The following is a 17499-nucleotide window of genomic DNA, read 5'->3' on the forward strand; positions in this document are numbered from 1 at the left end:
ACGCATTGCAGCATCGATGTGCTGTCATGTGATTGGGTGATTAGGTCTCTGCATTAATGGGCAGTTGAACAGCTGCACTTGACAAACGTGGCCATTGAGTTTACATCTTCTATAACAACTGGACTGAATTTACAATTCATAGTTGATACACAAAAACAAACAGCAGGGGGTGTTAGTAAGAAACGGTGATGTTTACATACATGAGCATAAATCCTCAGCCTGACATCTGTTTATGAAGTACATAGCTGCATGCAGCCACAAGAGACACGTGAAACCAAACATGAGAACGCACACACAGTGTACTACAAACACAAAAGCCATGAATTGGTTAGTCTAGCTGTTTGCTCATTAAATGTGTGTTGTCGTCACATAGCTGGGGGAGGTTAAATGAATTAACACTTCATCATCAGCCTGCTTTGCACCACAGACAGAGAGTGAAAAAGACACTAAGATGAAAAAAGTGAAAGGAGGGATTGAGGCAAAATGATGCAATTCAACTAAAAAGAAAGAGGCTTTGTTGGAAAACTGGGGAATCGTAAAAGAAAGCAAAAGAAAACCTTACCAAATGATTCTGTCTTGAAGAGTCTTTTCATCTTATGAAGAATAAGTTTTGCCTAAATAAGTAAATAAATAACTAGAATAGATTTTGAATTTCATTTTCTTTGACTCCTGAAATTAGACTATGTTCTACTACCTGTTTTAAAATGTGTTCTCTGGTAAACAGAGCCAAGATTCAATGTTTACTCTTTATCATATAAATCATTAATATTATTAATAGTATTAAACGTTAAAGCTGCAAATATAATTTTCTTAAGTAATATCTTGGTAATCTTGAGACTTCCACATGAAGCAAAAACAAAAGCTAGAATCAAATAAAACTTTCACATAAAACAAATTCAGGGTCAGCACTCCTGCCTTTGTTTTTCCTCTGTGGAAGCTTCAGCCCAGTCAACCTAACATTTTACTTTAACAATTAGCAAAAACTCCTAAAATTTTTAAAACCTTTGACTCATACTTTGAGTGTTCAAACATTAATCATTATAGCCTCCTATGAGAACAATTATCTGAGAGGAATTATTTTTTTTCCTGTGGATAATAGGTCTTGTCCAGCCGTCTCATTACATCACAACCACTCTCCTGGAGAGTGGAGAGGTATTCCAGTCCTACACATTTGTCCTTTGAACTGACAGGATTTGTGCGAGGCGCTCACTCGCTGCTCGGCACCGATCAAAATCTCCTCATCTGGTGAGCGCTCTGCTCGTCAGCAATTACTGTTGCTTTAGACGATGTACGGTGCGAGTGTGTGAGCGAGTGAGAGTGTGCACAAAGGGCTTAACTGCTTTAACATGCAGAAAAGATGTCAAGTCTGTGATTACACTAGCTGATAACAAGTGGTTTAGCCGTGTGTGAATGTGTGTGTCTGAATCGCTTGTACTTCATCCTCAGTCGGCTTCTATAAAACGCCCAGTGCACCTTCACAGCACGTCATTCTGCTGGACTCAAACGCCTCTCTTATGGTGAACCCACTCAGTTTCAGTACAAAGTCCTCTCAATCCACTGCAATATCTACACATGCTTTTCCACAAGCATTCTTTTTATTGATCAAGTATCTCCTCTCTCTTGTCATCCTCCTGCCTCTGTGTCTTTGGCCAATAACCAGGCCTGGCTATCTAGTCAGACAGTCATAGCAAGACGTCTTCATTTGTAAGGGCTATAATAATAAATTATCTTCTATCTGCCTTTCAGCTACTACAGTCTTTCCCCAACTGTGTTTCTCTACTTCTGAGCTCTATGGATCATCTTTAGCCTAATGCTGCCATTTTCTACCACAACCAGCCATCGTAACAGTCACAATTACTTCTCAGGCTACTATAATGGGTGGGTCAAGACAAAACGAATGGTGGTAGACAAAGAAAAGCAAACACATTGAATGTGACTGCATCTAAAATGTCAGGCTAAATTAAATGTTGGTGTTTCCATAAAGATTTCTAGTCAGGCAGCCAAAAAAACAAAAAAACAAAACAAAAACAAATGTGGAAAGATAAATACTGAATGAAAGTACAACCTCAAGCAGTGATCACCTGATCTTGTACACCTACAAGATCAGATAATCTGCTCTATAATCATGTGAAACTATTGAATTAGGTGTAGGTTATCTTGCCTTAATGAGAAAGTATCCCATGAATTAGAGCTGAAGCCACACGCTTGTTGCTCGATTCGTATACTTGAAGTAATTAGAACAGACAGAATAGCGTAGCCACAGGCCAAATCAGCAAGGAGGTATACAATTCCAGGCAAGCATATAAATGAGTATGTTAATAAATAATATCCTAACGCTTAGTGTATGTAATCACAGAGATAATGGAAACAGTTAATTAAAAGATAAAGGTTAAAGTAATCAATAAAAGTGTGGCAATGTGCTGAAACAACAGCAGAGAGATCTTTTGCAGAGAATTCTACTCAGTAATGAGACAAATGTCTTTTAGACTTAGACAGCAGGGGGGCCTGCTGGTTAGTGAGAACATCTTGTAGCTGAAAGGCTGCATATTCAGTGCAAAACACAACATTTCCAGTCTTGTCAAGTGTCATCTCCGAGTGTTTCTACACAGCAGCTGGGCAATACTGTTAACATGTGTGGCATCAACCCTGTGGTCTGAGTGTTTGTCATCTCAGGTCTGACTTTAATGAATTCTGTGCTTTTCACCCTGGTTTTCATCATCGGTTTTCTGGACAGTGTCAAATGCTTCACTCTGAGTCATCAGTCACACACACACACACACACACACACACACACACACGCACACACACAGGGCAGATAAAAAGATGAGACACAGAGGAGGAGGAATAAATGCTGGAAGAACATGTTGCCCAGGAGCACATGTTGCTGTGCAGAGCACACATTCATCCTTCTTTTAATCCTCCGGCTAACCAAACATGCATCAACAGCGCCATCTAGTGAAACTTTACTGGCTTACATCCTATTATGTCACCATGAAAAACGTCCAAATAGCAGGCATATCAACTTATAACTGAAAATGGAAATTACTTAGAAATATATGTTAAAGAGAAACAGGCTGCATGTTGCTATAAAAGGAAACAAAACGACTAAAGACATCAAATTCCTAGAAGCATCGCCTCACAGCAACATTTACATTTTTAGACTTACAGAACTACCTGCTGCAGGATTTAAATCTATAACCCACAATCTGGTGAGGGTGTTAAAAGGAAGGAGGTGGTGTGAGAACACGAGGACTGACCAAACGGGCGCATCACCTCTTATCGCACACACTTCAGCTAAAACTGTGCTACCAACTATATTTCCACATGAAAAAAAAGAAAAAGAAAAAAAAAAAGCATTCTTTACAGTTCAACAGATTCAACCAAAGCTTCGCAAAAGCAGCTTTCCTGTTGGCCATTTGCACTACCATTATTGTACATCTCTCAAGCTATTCTATTCCTTTATTTATATTTTCCACTACTACCACTATTCTTTTTAGGTTTCGTTTTTATGTATTGCCTGGCGAGTGCTTCATCTTTTCTCATTTTTTCTTTATATGAAGGTGAAAGAGAAACAGAATTTTGATTCTCTCGAATGTCCTGTACAAGAAGCAAATTGACAAAAAAATAAATAAATATTTGACCCTTGAATTTTGTGGGGGGGCAGGGCTTCTTCTTGTTTTGTAGAACACAAACGAGTCGTCATCTTTAGTGCAAATATAAATTCTACACTATAACATGCAGAATTATAATAATACAAACACTTTCAAGAACGACAGAAAAAGCTCAAAAGACTGATCAACAGTAAATTCTTATAAAAAGATTCATAGCTGGCACTCAGTCTATTTGTTCTTCTCTCCTAAGATTATCTTCATATATATCAGTGCCTTTAGTTTTTATTAGTTCCTTCATAATATTGTCACTGAAATGGATCCATCTGGAACTCTGCTAAGCAGATCTGAATTAGAATAGTATGAGCACTCATGTTGCTGTTTATCACGATTTCTTCACTGGAGACAGCAGATAAAAGAATGCTTTTAATATACAGGAATACAAACATTCACCCGTGGTCCACACACAGGTATTAAAGTCTATTCTTCACACCCTTCCGGCTTCTGAAATTCAATAGCTTCAAGCAGATGCTTGTTGTTGTCTGCATGTCTCCGGGTGTTAGATGCTCAGCACTGAATACCTGTGCATACTAATTGCATTTTACTTGCAGCAGAAATGACACCTCTGAGGTGGAGAGAACAGGCAGGGGAAAAAACAAACACAGGAGGTGCTAATGAAAGAAAGGAGAGGAGAAGGGACTAGGTGTTAATGTAACGCGTCGTCTCTTCTGTGTCTTCACTCGTGGTGTAACAGTTAAATATAGTCTCAGAATGAGACAGGATGACACACTGCAAGAGCCAAGTTGAATGCACTTCTTAAGAGCACCTTTGTAGGTGGGGTGAGAACTTGGACATGGTGAAATATGAGTCAGAAGTAGGAGTAGGAAAGAATCCAGCACTGTACAGAAAATAAACTTTGGAGGAGTACACAGATTCCCCACATCACCTGATACACATTAAAAATAAATAAACCCAATTTGAAAGCATCATCTGCCCCCAAAAAACCATTACAAATGTATTTTAAGGGTAATATCTTCAGATATTAATAATAGCCACAACTGTGTGGTGGGGTACGATTAGGGTGGCAAGCCAGTACACTTCTAGTGCCATTCCCAATCTTGATAAATGGGGATCTGCATCAGGAATGGCATCCGGTGTAATATTTTTGCCATAGAGAAGATTCATAGATGTAGTGAAGGAGGATGTGTAGGAACTTGGCGTGACAGGAGGGCGAGAGGATGAGATGGAGAGAGTTGATCCACTCGGGTGATCCCGACGAGCAAAAAGGAGAAGAAGCTCCTCTAATAATAGGGATTGTTAGCTATTATTAGTCCTAATCTTTACCCTAAATTTCAGTGGCACTTTTCTGAAAACACACTTCTTCCACAATGATATCATTAGTTAAAACAGACAGTGTTAACTGGGGAGTACAGCAAGAACACAGCTACAATTTGAGAAAGTGTTACACATTTGGAGAATAAGTGTGAAAAAGTCTGACCAAAATCACTAACAAGTCTGTAAAAGAAAAGATAGCTAGACTCTTATAGTATTATAGTTAATGTGAAAGAATTAATGGGCCGTAGATGGAAAGAGTCAACATTATGAGTGGATTGGCAGATGGAGCCAGCTTAATGCACAGGTATACATATGCAATGACACAGACAGACACAAATACTCATGGCGGTGGTGGTGTTGGTCGGTAATGAGTGTGGGGTAAATGGCTAATGTGAATGTTTGTGACAGGCAGCCTGAGGCAGTGTGAGGAGCAGCTCTTCAGCGGGTACATGCCTTCACACCCCCCTAATCAACCCACCAGTAATGCTTAGTGCTACTGAGGTTGTGTGCAGAGGCATATGCCTCCGGAGAGGGGTTTTCAACCAACACAAACATGCTCCTGTGCAGGCCTCCAAAATCTCAACTGCATGTTATTCAACATGGATGACCCTTTCAGTTGACTGACAAGTACGCTGGTCAGACCCCCCCTTTTTTTTTTTTTTTTTTTAAATACTGCCCCCATCTGATAACAGACGCAGACACATGTGGTCTCTGCAGTTAGATGGGCCCACGGACACCACCACAGCTGAACCAGAATTTCCCCATAACACACAGTTTTGATGCTGGAGAGCTAAAAATGCACAGGGGGGAAAACAGGCCAGAAGCGTGCGCTATATGTGCCAATATACTGTGGCGAGTGTCACAGAAGTGTGTGTGAGAATGCATCTGCCTTTAAGGAACATGGCAAGCGCAGAAACTACACAAAGTGCATTTGAAAGTGTAATGGGGAAAGACAGGGGGCTTGGGAAAGCTGTTCTTTGAGCCTCCAGCTGCGTTTTTGCAAGGTCGTTTCCAATGTAAGGTCAATGGAAAATACAAAGAAGAGAGGGAAGCCCACCCGCTAAGAATGGAGGAGCTTTTAAATCAGTTCTTTGAATGCACTAAAAAGTTGAAGCAATACAGCACAAGCAGGAAAATGTTTATCATCTTATTATCTCAGAACTAAGGTCTTCTAGGTTTTGTCTTATCGTTTTTGGTCAATTAAGGATGGGTTATTGTTTAAGCAGGATAGAAATCAAGCTGAGGAATAATAAATGTGTTAGCTGAGCAGAAATAAGGGCGAGTTAGAGGTGAGACTGAAAAAGAAAGACAAGTGAGCAAGAGGAAAAGGTGGGAACCTCTAGGTGCAGGTTATCTACAGCAACTCTATCATCACCTAAAGGCTAAAAATAAATAAATAAATAAAATCCCTTTCCTTTTACTTAAATAGTTTGCACCTGTACCTGTGAGGCTCAACCTTCTCAAACACGCTAGAAGCAATGACAGAGTCTCCTCAACACTTCTTTTCTGCTCTTTACAACCACAGACAGGCAACACTTTTAGTCCATCCCTCCTTGAACACAAACACACAGCTTCACACACACTGACGCCTTGTATTGACTTGTCCTGACAGAAAAAGTAGAAAACAAGGGTTTGAGGGGAAGTGCTCAGTTTCTCATTGCAATGCAACATTATTAAATGTTTGGTGCCCGCTGTAATGAATACGGGCGGCTTCATTCAGTATTCATTACAGCGGGCTGGCACGCTGAAAAGACACTGCAGGACAAATCAATTGGAGGGGAGAAAGAGAGTGAGGGAGACGGGGTTGTAGGAAATCCACAATGTTTAACTTTAGCAGAGCCAAGTGAAGCCACCAGGGAGAGAACTGCTAATTAATCATCAGCAATAGTTCATTGCTCATAATTATACATAGATGTCACTAACAAGAGAAACACTATCCAAGTTTAACACACTTGTTTAAGACACACACACACACACACACACACACACACACACACACACACACACACGAGGGTTTCCAGCCTTTGAGTCAAGCTTACTGCCTTTAGACATTATTTTCCATCTCACATCAAAACTCCTCACACATCTGACTCACTAACGTCTCCGTTTGAAATCCTACACACACCACACTGCTAGTTTGACTCATTACCAGTCTAAATTATGAATATAGACAACATTTTGTTTCAACAAGCCTGCTTTGAGACAGTAAAATGCTGAAACATCACAGGTTCTGTATCCAATTGTCAAGTTTATTGTTGCCACGCTGTTAATACCAGGCCGCTTCTAAAAGGCGAGGGAGACGTGATTACCTACATTTAATTAAACACTAGGACATTAATGTGGAGTGTTAATATTCATAGTAGGAGACACTTAGTGATCATATATTCTTGTTAATGACATGACCTGCTGAAGTAAGTCATTGCTGGCCACAAAGCACTACAAGAACTGTATATTTCCATCATGACGTTTATGTTGCTCTCACATCATCAGAAACTCCAACCAATGCCAAACACAAATAGCATAGTAACACCTGTGACCACTGAGTTTTGCAATATACTGAACTAAGCTTTCATGTACAAACTATGACAATAAGACAAATGTTACTAACTGAACAACAAGAAGACAATCAGATTTTGAATATCCAAATATCTGATTTATCTGCTTTTACAAACATGTTATTCAGAAGTGCAGAGCAAAAACATGGACACACAGATATCCCCTGCTTCACTAAAGCTTCAGTATTCGAAGTCAAAGCAGTAGAGGGTGCTGTTTACCACTACATCAGCGTAGTACTCTGCATCCATACTACTGCTAGATTTTACAATTTTAATGATAAATTGAGCCATTATTTCATCTTAAAGTCTTGGAACAATTAACTTAGCCTAAAAAATATAAATAAATAGATCTACAAAGCATCTCAACAAATTAACACTGCTCTTTTTAACTTTCTGGAACTTTAATCAATCACAAACACGTCTCCCTACATCTTTAAATTCATATAAGAGCATTACCAAGGTTAAGCCTTAACAAATTAAGTATATTTTTATCAAGATGTGTCTAGTGAAATTATGCAGGACGTGAAGATTTAAATAAATGTGCTCCTGGCATAGATCCAGAAAACATCACTCACCAGTATCTTGGACTTTTCGTGCTCTTCGAGGGATTTTCCTTTCTCTATGATGAGGGCAGAGGTCAGCTCATCCAGGCCAGTGATTGCTGCATTCTCGTTCTCCCTCTGGGCCAGTTTGGCCAACTCCTCCTTCACCATGGCCTGTTGACGTTCAAAGCTAAAGTAATTGAAACATGAGATCTATTAACCTTTGACACTTTATTTTGCAATGGAAAGCCCTCTGAAGTTTTTGTTCGCATAGCGGGTTAGCCACTGAGGTTTTACAGATATTGCTTTATGCAAAGCATTACAAATAAATGTGGAAAACGCCTACAGAAGTCACTTCCAGAATGTTACACATGGTTTTCCACTGTAATGTGATAGAAAAGTAAAATATACATAGAGTAAATTAACTGCATTGCAATGAGCATGAGTGAGAACTGCTGGACTTCAATATGCAAGTCTTCAGAGGCTCAGCACAGCATATAGGCACTCCAACAGCACAGAAACATGCCTGTTATACAGAGTAATGTAGCACAGGCAGTGTCAATAGGTCACTCGGCATGTGTATGTTTGCAAAACATTGCACACTGTGTGCACGTCATTTCAAATATCTGTCAACTACATGTATTCAACATGTATTCAGCTGCAGCTGTTCCTTAACCAACTATGACAGAAATACAACTCAATTTGTGACAATTTGATATCTGAAATCAAGAATGTGTCTCAAACAGGTTTACAGTCTGTGGCATGTAAAATCCAAGTCCTTAGCCTTGTGAACATGGTAAGGAAAAAAAAAAAAAAAGCTCCCGTCAGTAACTGCTAGAAGGAACTTCAGAAAAAGCACCAGAGGAGTGACAAACAACAGGTAGTGTGTGTACAAAACAGAGCAACTTACAGGACAAATTCTAAACATGTAAACAAGCATGACTGAACACAAGGGAACAGTGACCTTGACATTGTGAGCACCTACTTTTTCCGCATTTCCTCTTGAATTTCTTTAGAAGATGGTCCTGATGGTTTTGCACCTAACACACAATTGGATAAGGATTACTGATGCATATAAAAATGACAGTATGAACCCGTTTGCAGGATTTGCAGCAGGGTTAGGGGTGTGTATAATAAGATCCCTTCAGACATGAATCATGGCAAAGCTATCTACTGCAATTATACTATATTTTGATGCTGTGCTCAAGAATCAGTGCATGGGAACATATTTGCTGCGGTTACAATGGGAAGTTTGTGAGACAGGAAAGGCCTTTGACCAGCGACATACTTGATGGTGGTGGTTTGTGACTGTCCGGCAAGGACTTTGGTGGCTTGTTGCTATCAGACCCCTGAGACTCCCTCATCCTGCGGAGCACATCTTCTGAGAGCTGGATGGGATTAATAAACACATGCAATGCAGTGTAAATGTATACCAGATTAAATCTTAAGAGGTTTAAAGTCCATCGCCTAGCCTATTCAAGTGTCCTATAACACAGAAAATACTTCTGTACACCTCACCAATCCAATGACAAGGTATTGAAACAAATGCTAGCTAGCTATTTGCCTGCATGGATAGAAAAGATTACATATTCTCATGCTGCAAAACTGCAAATATGTTGATGACAATCCCCATGTTTCATGACATGTACTTCTGATTACAGAAGTCAACAACAGCAAAGGACTTAACGTGTTTGCTGTTGTTGACATAGCGTCTTAGCTATCAGCGGTTTGCTGTGGAAATAACACCAGCATCTCATGTGACCTAGTGCTGTGAAATTGTCCGCTGTGCTAGCATTTTATCAGTCATTATTATACTAATAAAATAATAACCTACTAATCTAAGAAAAAGGGCAACAGTAGCTGGACATGACAGGAAAAAGAAGTTCTGACCCGGGTTCATTTAAGGACACTGGACCTGTCAGGCTCGCAGCAGACAGACGGATACCACCACAAAATCCCACTACTGCCTCTGCCATTAGCCGATATACCGTAACAATAATAATAATAATAATAATAATAATAATAATAATTAAAACTGTGGTGTGAATTACCCCTAAAGCAACAACGTTGTACTCTATACCTTCACTCCTTCAATTACTGTGACCTTCTCGTCTTCGTCCAGTCCGAATGACACTTTCCTCGCCGTGCTCCCGTTTCCTCCCATTTTGACCAGTTTTCCGTTCCCACTCAATTAAATCACGCAATACAAGCCAAGTCGACTGTTATGTGAAGAAGACATAAATTGGAGAGCAGCTCGAGTCGCCGCCACAGCGACTGCTGGTCAAAATACTCCAATAAAGGTCATTTTAACGCTTCAGTATCCTGAAAGCTCATTGGCTAGATTTTACATTACAGATCCAATGGCTAACAGCAGCTTATCGTAAACGGACGAAGGGTTGATGGGAATTGTAGTTAAACACAAGACTGACGAATCTAAAATGCGACCTGTGCGGTATATTTAAGATCATACAGAGCGCATTTGCTCACACACACACACACACTATAGATAGTAGAAAAAAACAATTGAAACAAAGAGTTCACTGTTTATTCTTTAGTTCATGGAATGCTTAACACCTTGATTTGACATGGCTGGAATATTGTACAATAAATGCACTTCAATAAAAACGCAATTTTAAACATCATTTCCAAAGGATTTCACCATCAAATGTTTTCAAGAGTGGAATTTTGCTGTGATGCAACTTGTGAACTCTTGTCCAACAAAAGGAAAAGAATATTTTAATCCATTACCCCACATAAAACAACAAATTTACATTTGAGGATAAAATATTTCAAATCAGGAAAAATGCAAATGAATCATATGATGAAAAACATCATTGCAACCCCCTATTTTTCTTTCTTTTTTTTTGCATATTGGTTACAACACTATGCTGATGAATACTGCTAGCTTAAATACAGCAATCACCTCATACCAAATATTGTATTTTCCTTGGCAACAGTATGCAATATACTTATCCTTGTCAATGCATTACAATGATCCAATGCCAGTGCCTGACCTTGTTTGTCAAAAGACAAAAGTTTAAACTATGTAATGAAACTGTATCAATACCCCCATTTGATACTATGAAAACAGTTGTTTTTGGTGTACGTTCACCACTTGTGGTAACATTTGTAACTCTGAATATAGGGGAAAAAAATCAAATCTGCAACAGCAACCTTTGGCAGCAAGCAAAACTGGAAAACCACTGGTATCAATCACAAGATTGACGTGGAATACACAAATAAGTTTGTGCAAATTTTGTCTTTTATCTCAAACACATAACTTGCCAACAAATGTCATTTCACTGGCAGCATTGATTAATCTGGAATTAAAGTAAAAAGCACACAAAAAAAAACAAACAAAAATGAAAAGATGTCATCCACAAGATCTGGCTTCAATTGTTAGGAATTGTCCTTTGTGTCTGTGACATTCTGCCCTTTAACACCAATGCGTTGCCTGTATTCAGCAGCTCCCTATTATAATGAAGTGACATACAACACAACAACACTGTTTTACTTGTCAACACATACCAAATGAATTAGCACAAGTCTTTGAAGTGCTTCCAATAAGCAATGTGACCAGTGCAAACTGATTAGCCTGATTGGTCACAAATCTTAAGTCAGATGAGATGCTGTTACTGAAAGTCTTCAGTGGGAATGTACAGATGTAAGGTTTCCATCACAAGAATGTTTGATCAGTTTTATAAACCTTTGTAATTAAAATAGGTTTAAAACATCATCGGTGAGAACTGAGATATTCATTGTTGCATTAGTGCTGGAATGACAGAAAATGTGGTGAGACGAGTCAATAAACTCCCAGAAATAAGAGCTTGCAGAGCAGAATCATTATCAAGCCTGTTGGGGCCACAATGAGGGGCAGCGTTCCCAGTTTGGAGCTGGAGCAGGAGCACCAGCAGCAGCAGCAGCAGCAGCAATGCACTCTGGACAATGTTACAAAAGCAGTTGCTAAATTCACAGTCCTTCAGAAATAAGTTTTTTTTTCTTTGTTTGTTTGTTTGTTTTAAGCGCCCACTCTTTCAGGCCTCCAAAAAAAGACCACTATCACCCTCCTTGGTGTCCAACTGTTTTGTTCTGCACCAACTTCACTGATCCCCATATTGCTGACAACACTACACATGCACAACAATTTTAGTCCAGCTGTACAACTCTTGACCCCTTCACACAATTACAGGTCTCCAGCGGTCAGCTTCAATGCTGTTAACGCTGCTGGACCCATAGGGTCCGGAGGCAACATCATCCAGGTATGCTCCAACCATGCGAGTACTGCTCGGACCAGAGCCATCAATCTGGGTGGAGGAATAGTACAGGCCCTGGTCATTCATCTCCTTACGACCAAGGTTTGCAGCGATGGTTGGAGGAAGGTGGACATCACTTTCATCTGGCTCATCTACCTGCGACTTGTAGGAGAATAGGATCTTGGGCTCTGAACTGCAGAGATGAGGGAAAAGGTAAGCTTTTATTTGTACAGACTGAAAACTGTCAACTCCTGCAGTGCTCATCAAATAAATCAAGCATCTAAACTGATGTAAGAGAAAACCACTTCGTGGTCATATCTATAGGCTACATTTCCTGAATCCTGTCTGACATAAGTCCTCAATACAAACATAATTACAAAGACTAAAACTAACACTGAAACAAACAAAATAAATAAAACAAACTAAAATATTACATTTTCAAACAAAAAAAGCTAAACTGAAATTAGCAAATTCACCTGGAAACTAAACCAAAAGCAAAGCTGAATTTAAAAAACAAGGAAGTAGAAAAAATCAAAACTAATAAGAAAAAAAACCCAAATGTATAATAAGTGCTGATTACACTCTTATTCTCTACATCTCATGTGACTACATACCCAAAGAAGCCTTTGAGGAATGTGACATAAATGAGCGGAGCGAAGGCAGAGAAGTACAGGAACGTTGTGACATCCACACAGCTGGTTCACAAGAGAAAGAGCAAACCATCTCAGTAAGCTTATTCAGCTCTCAGCTTCACAAAAAGCATAACCAACAGATTGCTGCCTGACTATTATGTTCAGATTCGCCCGTATAAACTCCACTGAACTTTGGTGGACCCAGCAAAACAGTGAGTCATCCCAGTGGGTGCAACTCAGCCAACAAAATTAAAATACTAAGAGGTTTTAAAACAGGCAGCCAGCTCCATATCAAGGGCATTTTCTAATAGGCTTACAAAGCATTAGAGCCACAGCTGCTCTGAATGCAGCTATTGTTTCTTCTTAGAAGCATAAAATTAAATATGAGGCTTATTTTACTTATTTTAATCACCAAAAAAAATCTAAATTGGCTTTATAGCTATATAATGTATTTTTGATGTAATATAAGCAAATATGCTTCAGAATACTGACCATAGTCCCTCTATGACTTCAGCACACAACAGAGCACTGCCGAGGCCCTGAACGAGGTTCAGCAATGACAGGATGGCAGCATAGACGTAGAAACTCCTCTTAGCTGGAGAAAGGAAGCCAAACAGAGATCAATCAGGGCTTTGCAGGTAAATTTAATATGTTAAATACCAAGTTTGGCTTTAACGATATTTGAGTAAGAAAAGTGTCCCCCCCACCCCTCTCTTTCAGTCTTTATAGTCTGTTAATTTTCACTTGATGAAAAAACAAAAAACAAAACCAGTGGGACATGCGAAAGTTTGACTATAATTAAGATACTTTTACTGCCCTTTATGTCAGGAAACTTGAGCCATCAAAATGATCTATGCTCTCTCGTTGCCGCCCCCTACTGGCCTCTACTGTGGATAATGACTCACTATAAATAAGACCCTTTATGGAACTTCGCTGATAAATCCCCCAACTACTCTAACTATATAGCAACGGTCAACAACAATGGCTCTTCTGATCAACTGTGTGAGGATGTGAAAATGAAGACAATGACACAAACGCAGCAGGGGAAATACAACTGCGTGAGGTAAGTATAGATGTGGTTTTAAAAAGTTAACTCTAAAAGACAAGACACGACTTTATGTGGCCAATTAGGTCAAAAATACTTCTGCTATTGAAAAACTGTAACATTTTTTTTTTTATCATATCAAAAGTTAGGAGCAATTCTACTTCTCCAATCTTAACTTTGTTGTTTAATGCAATTTAACTTTTAACTCACATGGCAGAGATATCCTTTCTCTTATTGGAGTTTTTGGTAAGATCACAATCAAAGAGTACACCTATTTAAAAAAAGACAAATATGAGATAACAGGCTGATCATTTATGGTAAAGGATCTTTTTGCTCATGCTGCCATTATAATGGAGTTACTGACCAGAAAGAAAAAGCAGGAGCTTGCCAGCCAGAAGTGCCGGCCCCCGTGACCATAGATGTTGAAGTCCTCCGCTGACAGATGACTGTCAGGATACAGTATCTCTAGCGTGCCCTGAGACAATGTATTATTCAGTTCATCTGCATGCAGAATTTCCTGCCACAATATGTCATGATGGTAATCATTTGAAACTATATTTAACCTCCCATCTGCCATTACCTGTGTGACTGAGTACGCCAGAGCCAACACAGCAGTAATAGCCAGCACACGCTTTATGCTGGATTTGCTCTCCAGGTGGCCTAATGAACAGAGGAAGAATCATGCTTAACAGGAAAACAGCTGCATTAAATTAATTGCACTTAGCACTGAAAAGAAAATTAAAAAAAAACAAAAAAAACATATTAAACATATTTGTCATGTAAAAAGCTAGAAACATTACACATCTAAAAATAAAATGTATGGTAAATGAGAACTGAAACCAACATGACAAACTCACCAAAAGCCAGTCCCAAGATGATGACGCTGAGCTCAATAGCCAGCAAGAAAAAACGAGTGATTTCCCAGAGCACCTAAAGAGAAAAGAAATCTTTAGGAGGAATTCCTGTTGTTAAGGAGATCAGCTGTGTATTAACACGTGTTAAGTCGAAGTGCATAACTTTAAAGGTCAGCAGACACACCATTATGTTATATATTCATTCATTCTTTTTTGGTAAATTTAATAGTTTAGCCCTGATAATGTGCAATGGAAATAACAGGTCCATCTCTCTAAGCTCCATAGTGATCTGCCTGGTATGTGTGGAATGAAGCTACGCCTTTTCTTTTAAACATGAAAGGTCAAAAACTTTTTTGGACACTTAATAAAAAGTTATCTCTTGCAGGATATTGTCCCTGTCATTTTAGTACAAGTCAAATATTTATACTGACAGAAACCCAAACTGTTTTGTACACAAGAGACTTCGAAAAGGCATACATTTCAGTCTCTTATAAGCCTATAATTAAAAGACGTTTTAACAAATTCCAGGTATGCTCCCATTTGTACATTGCAGTACCATTAGGAATGGGAAGACACATTAAATTGAAACAGTAGATAATAACTTGAAATTCAGCTCTGTTTTACACCTTTTTCTGAAAACAAACTGACACCGTAACAGACTCGATCGTTTTGGGCGTGGCGTGGCTACGACCAAACGGGTGTCATTTCTATCACAGATTATAATTTTACTTTAAATTACAACTTGTAGCCATAAACCTGTAAAGTTTTACTTGTGGATCATGCACTTGCTTACTTTGTCTACAATGGTGGCAGCACTGGATGCACTGACAGTCATGGACACTATAGCCCGGGTAATTCCAACTGCTGCAACAACAAAAACCTAAGAACCACAGCACACAACACGTTAGACTACATGATATAGTCTGTCAACATAACATGGTCATAATAAAAATCATATACTGGTGGAAAATTAGGCCAAAGTACAGCTGATAACAATCCTGTACTCAACAACACTATTGACAACAGTTCCTTTATTGCTTTGCCAGGCTGAGGTAAGGTGTATTAATATACGGTTTGACAAATAGATCAATCTTTTACATCTTAAATGCTTTGGTATACCAGTTCAAAGAGGAAAAAGCACATCCACTGATTGTACAGTTTGTGTCCTACCAGCAAGTAAAAAGTGACGAAGATGGGGCTAGAGTTGAGGCGGATCTTTGCCCTGGCTGAGGGCAGCTTCCACATCAGGAATACAAAGAAGGCCACATTAGGCACGAGCAATAAAATGTCCCAGAACCGCACCCTGAAGCAGACAGGTGAATGTGAAGGGTAAATGAAGGGATTAAGTCCTTCAGCAAAGAGTGCGTATCTATAAACATTTTTGATAATCTGGTAAATTTCTACTTTGAACAGTCTCTGTTTTGCACTTATAGTAACAGTAGTTTCAACAGTAATTTTGCACAATCAACTGATTACCTGGATTCTCCAATGTCCTCATACAGAACTTGTAGGCATTTGTGAGGCTTGGTGATGTTGTTTTGGGTATCAGGTTGCCAGGTCGAGAATGCTGTTGTGTTTCCCAGTGGCGTAGGTGAAACACTGCCATTGTCCTGAGAAAAACTAACCACAGTAGTCACTGTGGCTAGCATGGTGTCAGAGCCTGAGGGAAGACATATCTGATTAAGTCAAATAATATTTTAAACACGGTTAGTCATTTTGAAATATGTAAGAACTTTACTGTAGGGGTGCTGCAGGTACTGAAGGGGTCTGCTTTAGCTACATACAAGATTGCTGTATCCTCCTTTAAAGAATTTATAGTTGGTCTTCTAGATAAAGCTATATACACGGGAACACTTATTTAAAAAGTAGTGCAGTCGATGCATCAAGAAATCACAGCTCATGTACTTGAACGTTACATGATGAGAAACTCGACATGCAGTGTTCAGTGCCAAGCAGTAACACTAATCTCGTTAACATTTACTTGACGCCTACTCAACAACTGGACAAGAGACAAGTTACAGTAGCCTTCCAAACTTGTCCACAGCTTACAAAAATACCAGGGGCTAAGACTAACATACGTACATTTTTTGCTAGAGTCAGCTAAAGTTGAAAATGGGCAGGAATCATGTCGCAGCAGGACTTCTGCGTATTATTTATCGGAATACTTTCAGTTAGGGAAGGGGAATTTCAGACGTTAGCTAAGCCGCTAAGCTCGTTAGCTCCCGTCGGAATTTGTGTTGTTTATTAAACGAAACTACTCGCTCATTCCTCAGAAACAAATTCGTCAATGACGATAGTACTCATGGTACATGCGGCTTGTTTATGTAACATAAAGTACCAGAGATTAAAAGCCGATGGACTAGCGTTAGCAACAAAACAAACTGGTGGCAGTGTACTGACGCCGACACAGCGTGGAGCATGAAATAGTAAATATTAGCATCTTACCTTTTCAGAAGACTCGGAATTAAGGATATAACTGCTGTAAAATATATTATTCAATAATGTAATTCAAGCACATGTGTTGTCATACACATAGTAATCGACCGACACACTGGTCTCCAACAGGGGACATAGCTATGCCAGATACTTTCGTTAACAAATTTCCCGTCGGGTCAGCTGACACTCTCACCCACCAAACAGAATGAGCAAGTCTCGCGAGATGTCATACTTATTAT

General features: G+C 39.3%; 2 protein-coding genes across 4 annotated transcripts in view; both read right to left on the minus strand.

Annotated features, from left to right (window-relative positions):
• The window catches only part of chchd6b (coiled-coil-helix-coiled-coil-helix domain containing 6b), a 52293-nt gene extending 41923 nt beyond the window's left edge, over window positions 1–10370 (minus strand). For 2 of the 3 annotated variants that reach the window (XM_086291848.1, XM_086291846.1), the window contains exons 1-4: window positions 10121–10366; window positions 9329–9428; window positions 9026–9080; window positions 8074–8230 (exon numbers count right to left, since the gene is read on the minus strand). In XM_086291848.1, the coding sequence (XP_086147974.1) occupies window positions 8074–8230; window positions 9026–9080; window positions 9329–9428; window positions 10121–10204 (396 nt within the window). In that variant the 5' untranslated portion in view covers window positions 10205–10366. Of the gene's footprint in view, window positions 1–8073; window positions 8231–9025; window positions 9081–9328; window positions 9429–10120 lie in introns of all 3 variants that reach the window. The other variant, XM_086291845.1, reaches the window with a different exon arrangement.
• A 201-nt stretch (window positions 10371–10571) lies between these two features.
• tpra1 (transmembrane protein, adipocyte asscociated 1) lies at window positions 10572–17450 on the minus strand. Its single transcript, XM_086291849.1, has 11 exons — window positions 17270–17450; window positions 16301–16484; window positions 15995–16127; window positions 15618–15704; window positions 14828–14900; window positions 14551–14630; window positions 14335–14445; window positions 14181–14241; window positions 13418–13520; window positions 12908–12988; window positions 10572–12486 (listed from the first exon to the last, which is right to left on the minus strand). Exons 2-11 carry the CDS (start codon window positions 16471–16473, stop codon window positions 12216–12218), a joined length of 1173 nt encoding a protein of 390 aa, XP_086147975.1. The 5' UTR covers window positions 16474–16484; window positions 17270–17450; the 3' UTR covers window positions 10572–12215.
• Window positions 17451–17499: the final 49 nt, after the last annotated feature.

The sequence above is a fragment of the Aulonocara sp. 'chitande type north' Nkhata Bay genome, linkage group LG5 (assembly GCF_057382095.1).
Source record: "Aulonocara sp. 'chitande type north' Nkhata Bay isolate Kocher_YH1m ecotype deep benthic linkage group LG5, A_spYH_male_GT1.1, whole genome shotgun sequence".
Lineage (NCBI taxonomy): Eukaryota > Metazoa > Chordata > Actinopteri > Cichliformes > Cichlidae > Aulonocara > Aulonocara sp. 'chitande type north' Nkhata Bay.

Coding starts and splice junctions, on each gene's coding strand:
- tpra1 (XM_086291849.1), bottom strand. CDS start 16,473: ATGCTAGCCACAGTGACTACTGTGGTTAGTTTTTCTCAGGACAATGGC. Junction 13,521..14,180: donor AGAAAGGATATCTCTGCCAT/GTGAGTTAAAAG, acceptor TCCTTTCTCCAG/CTAAGAGGAGTTTCTACGTC. Junction 12,989..13,417: donor GAAGTCATAGAGGGACTATG/GTCAGTATTCTG, acceptor CTTGTGAACCAG/CTGTGTGGATGTCACAACGT.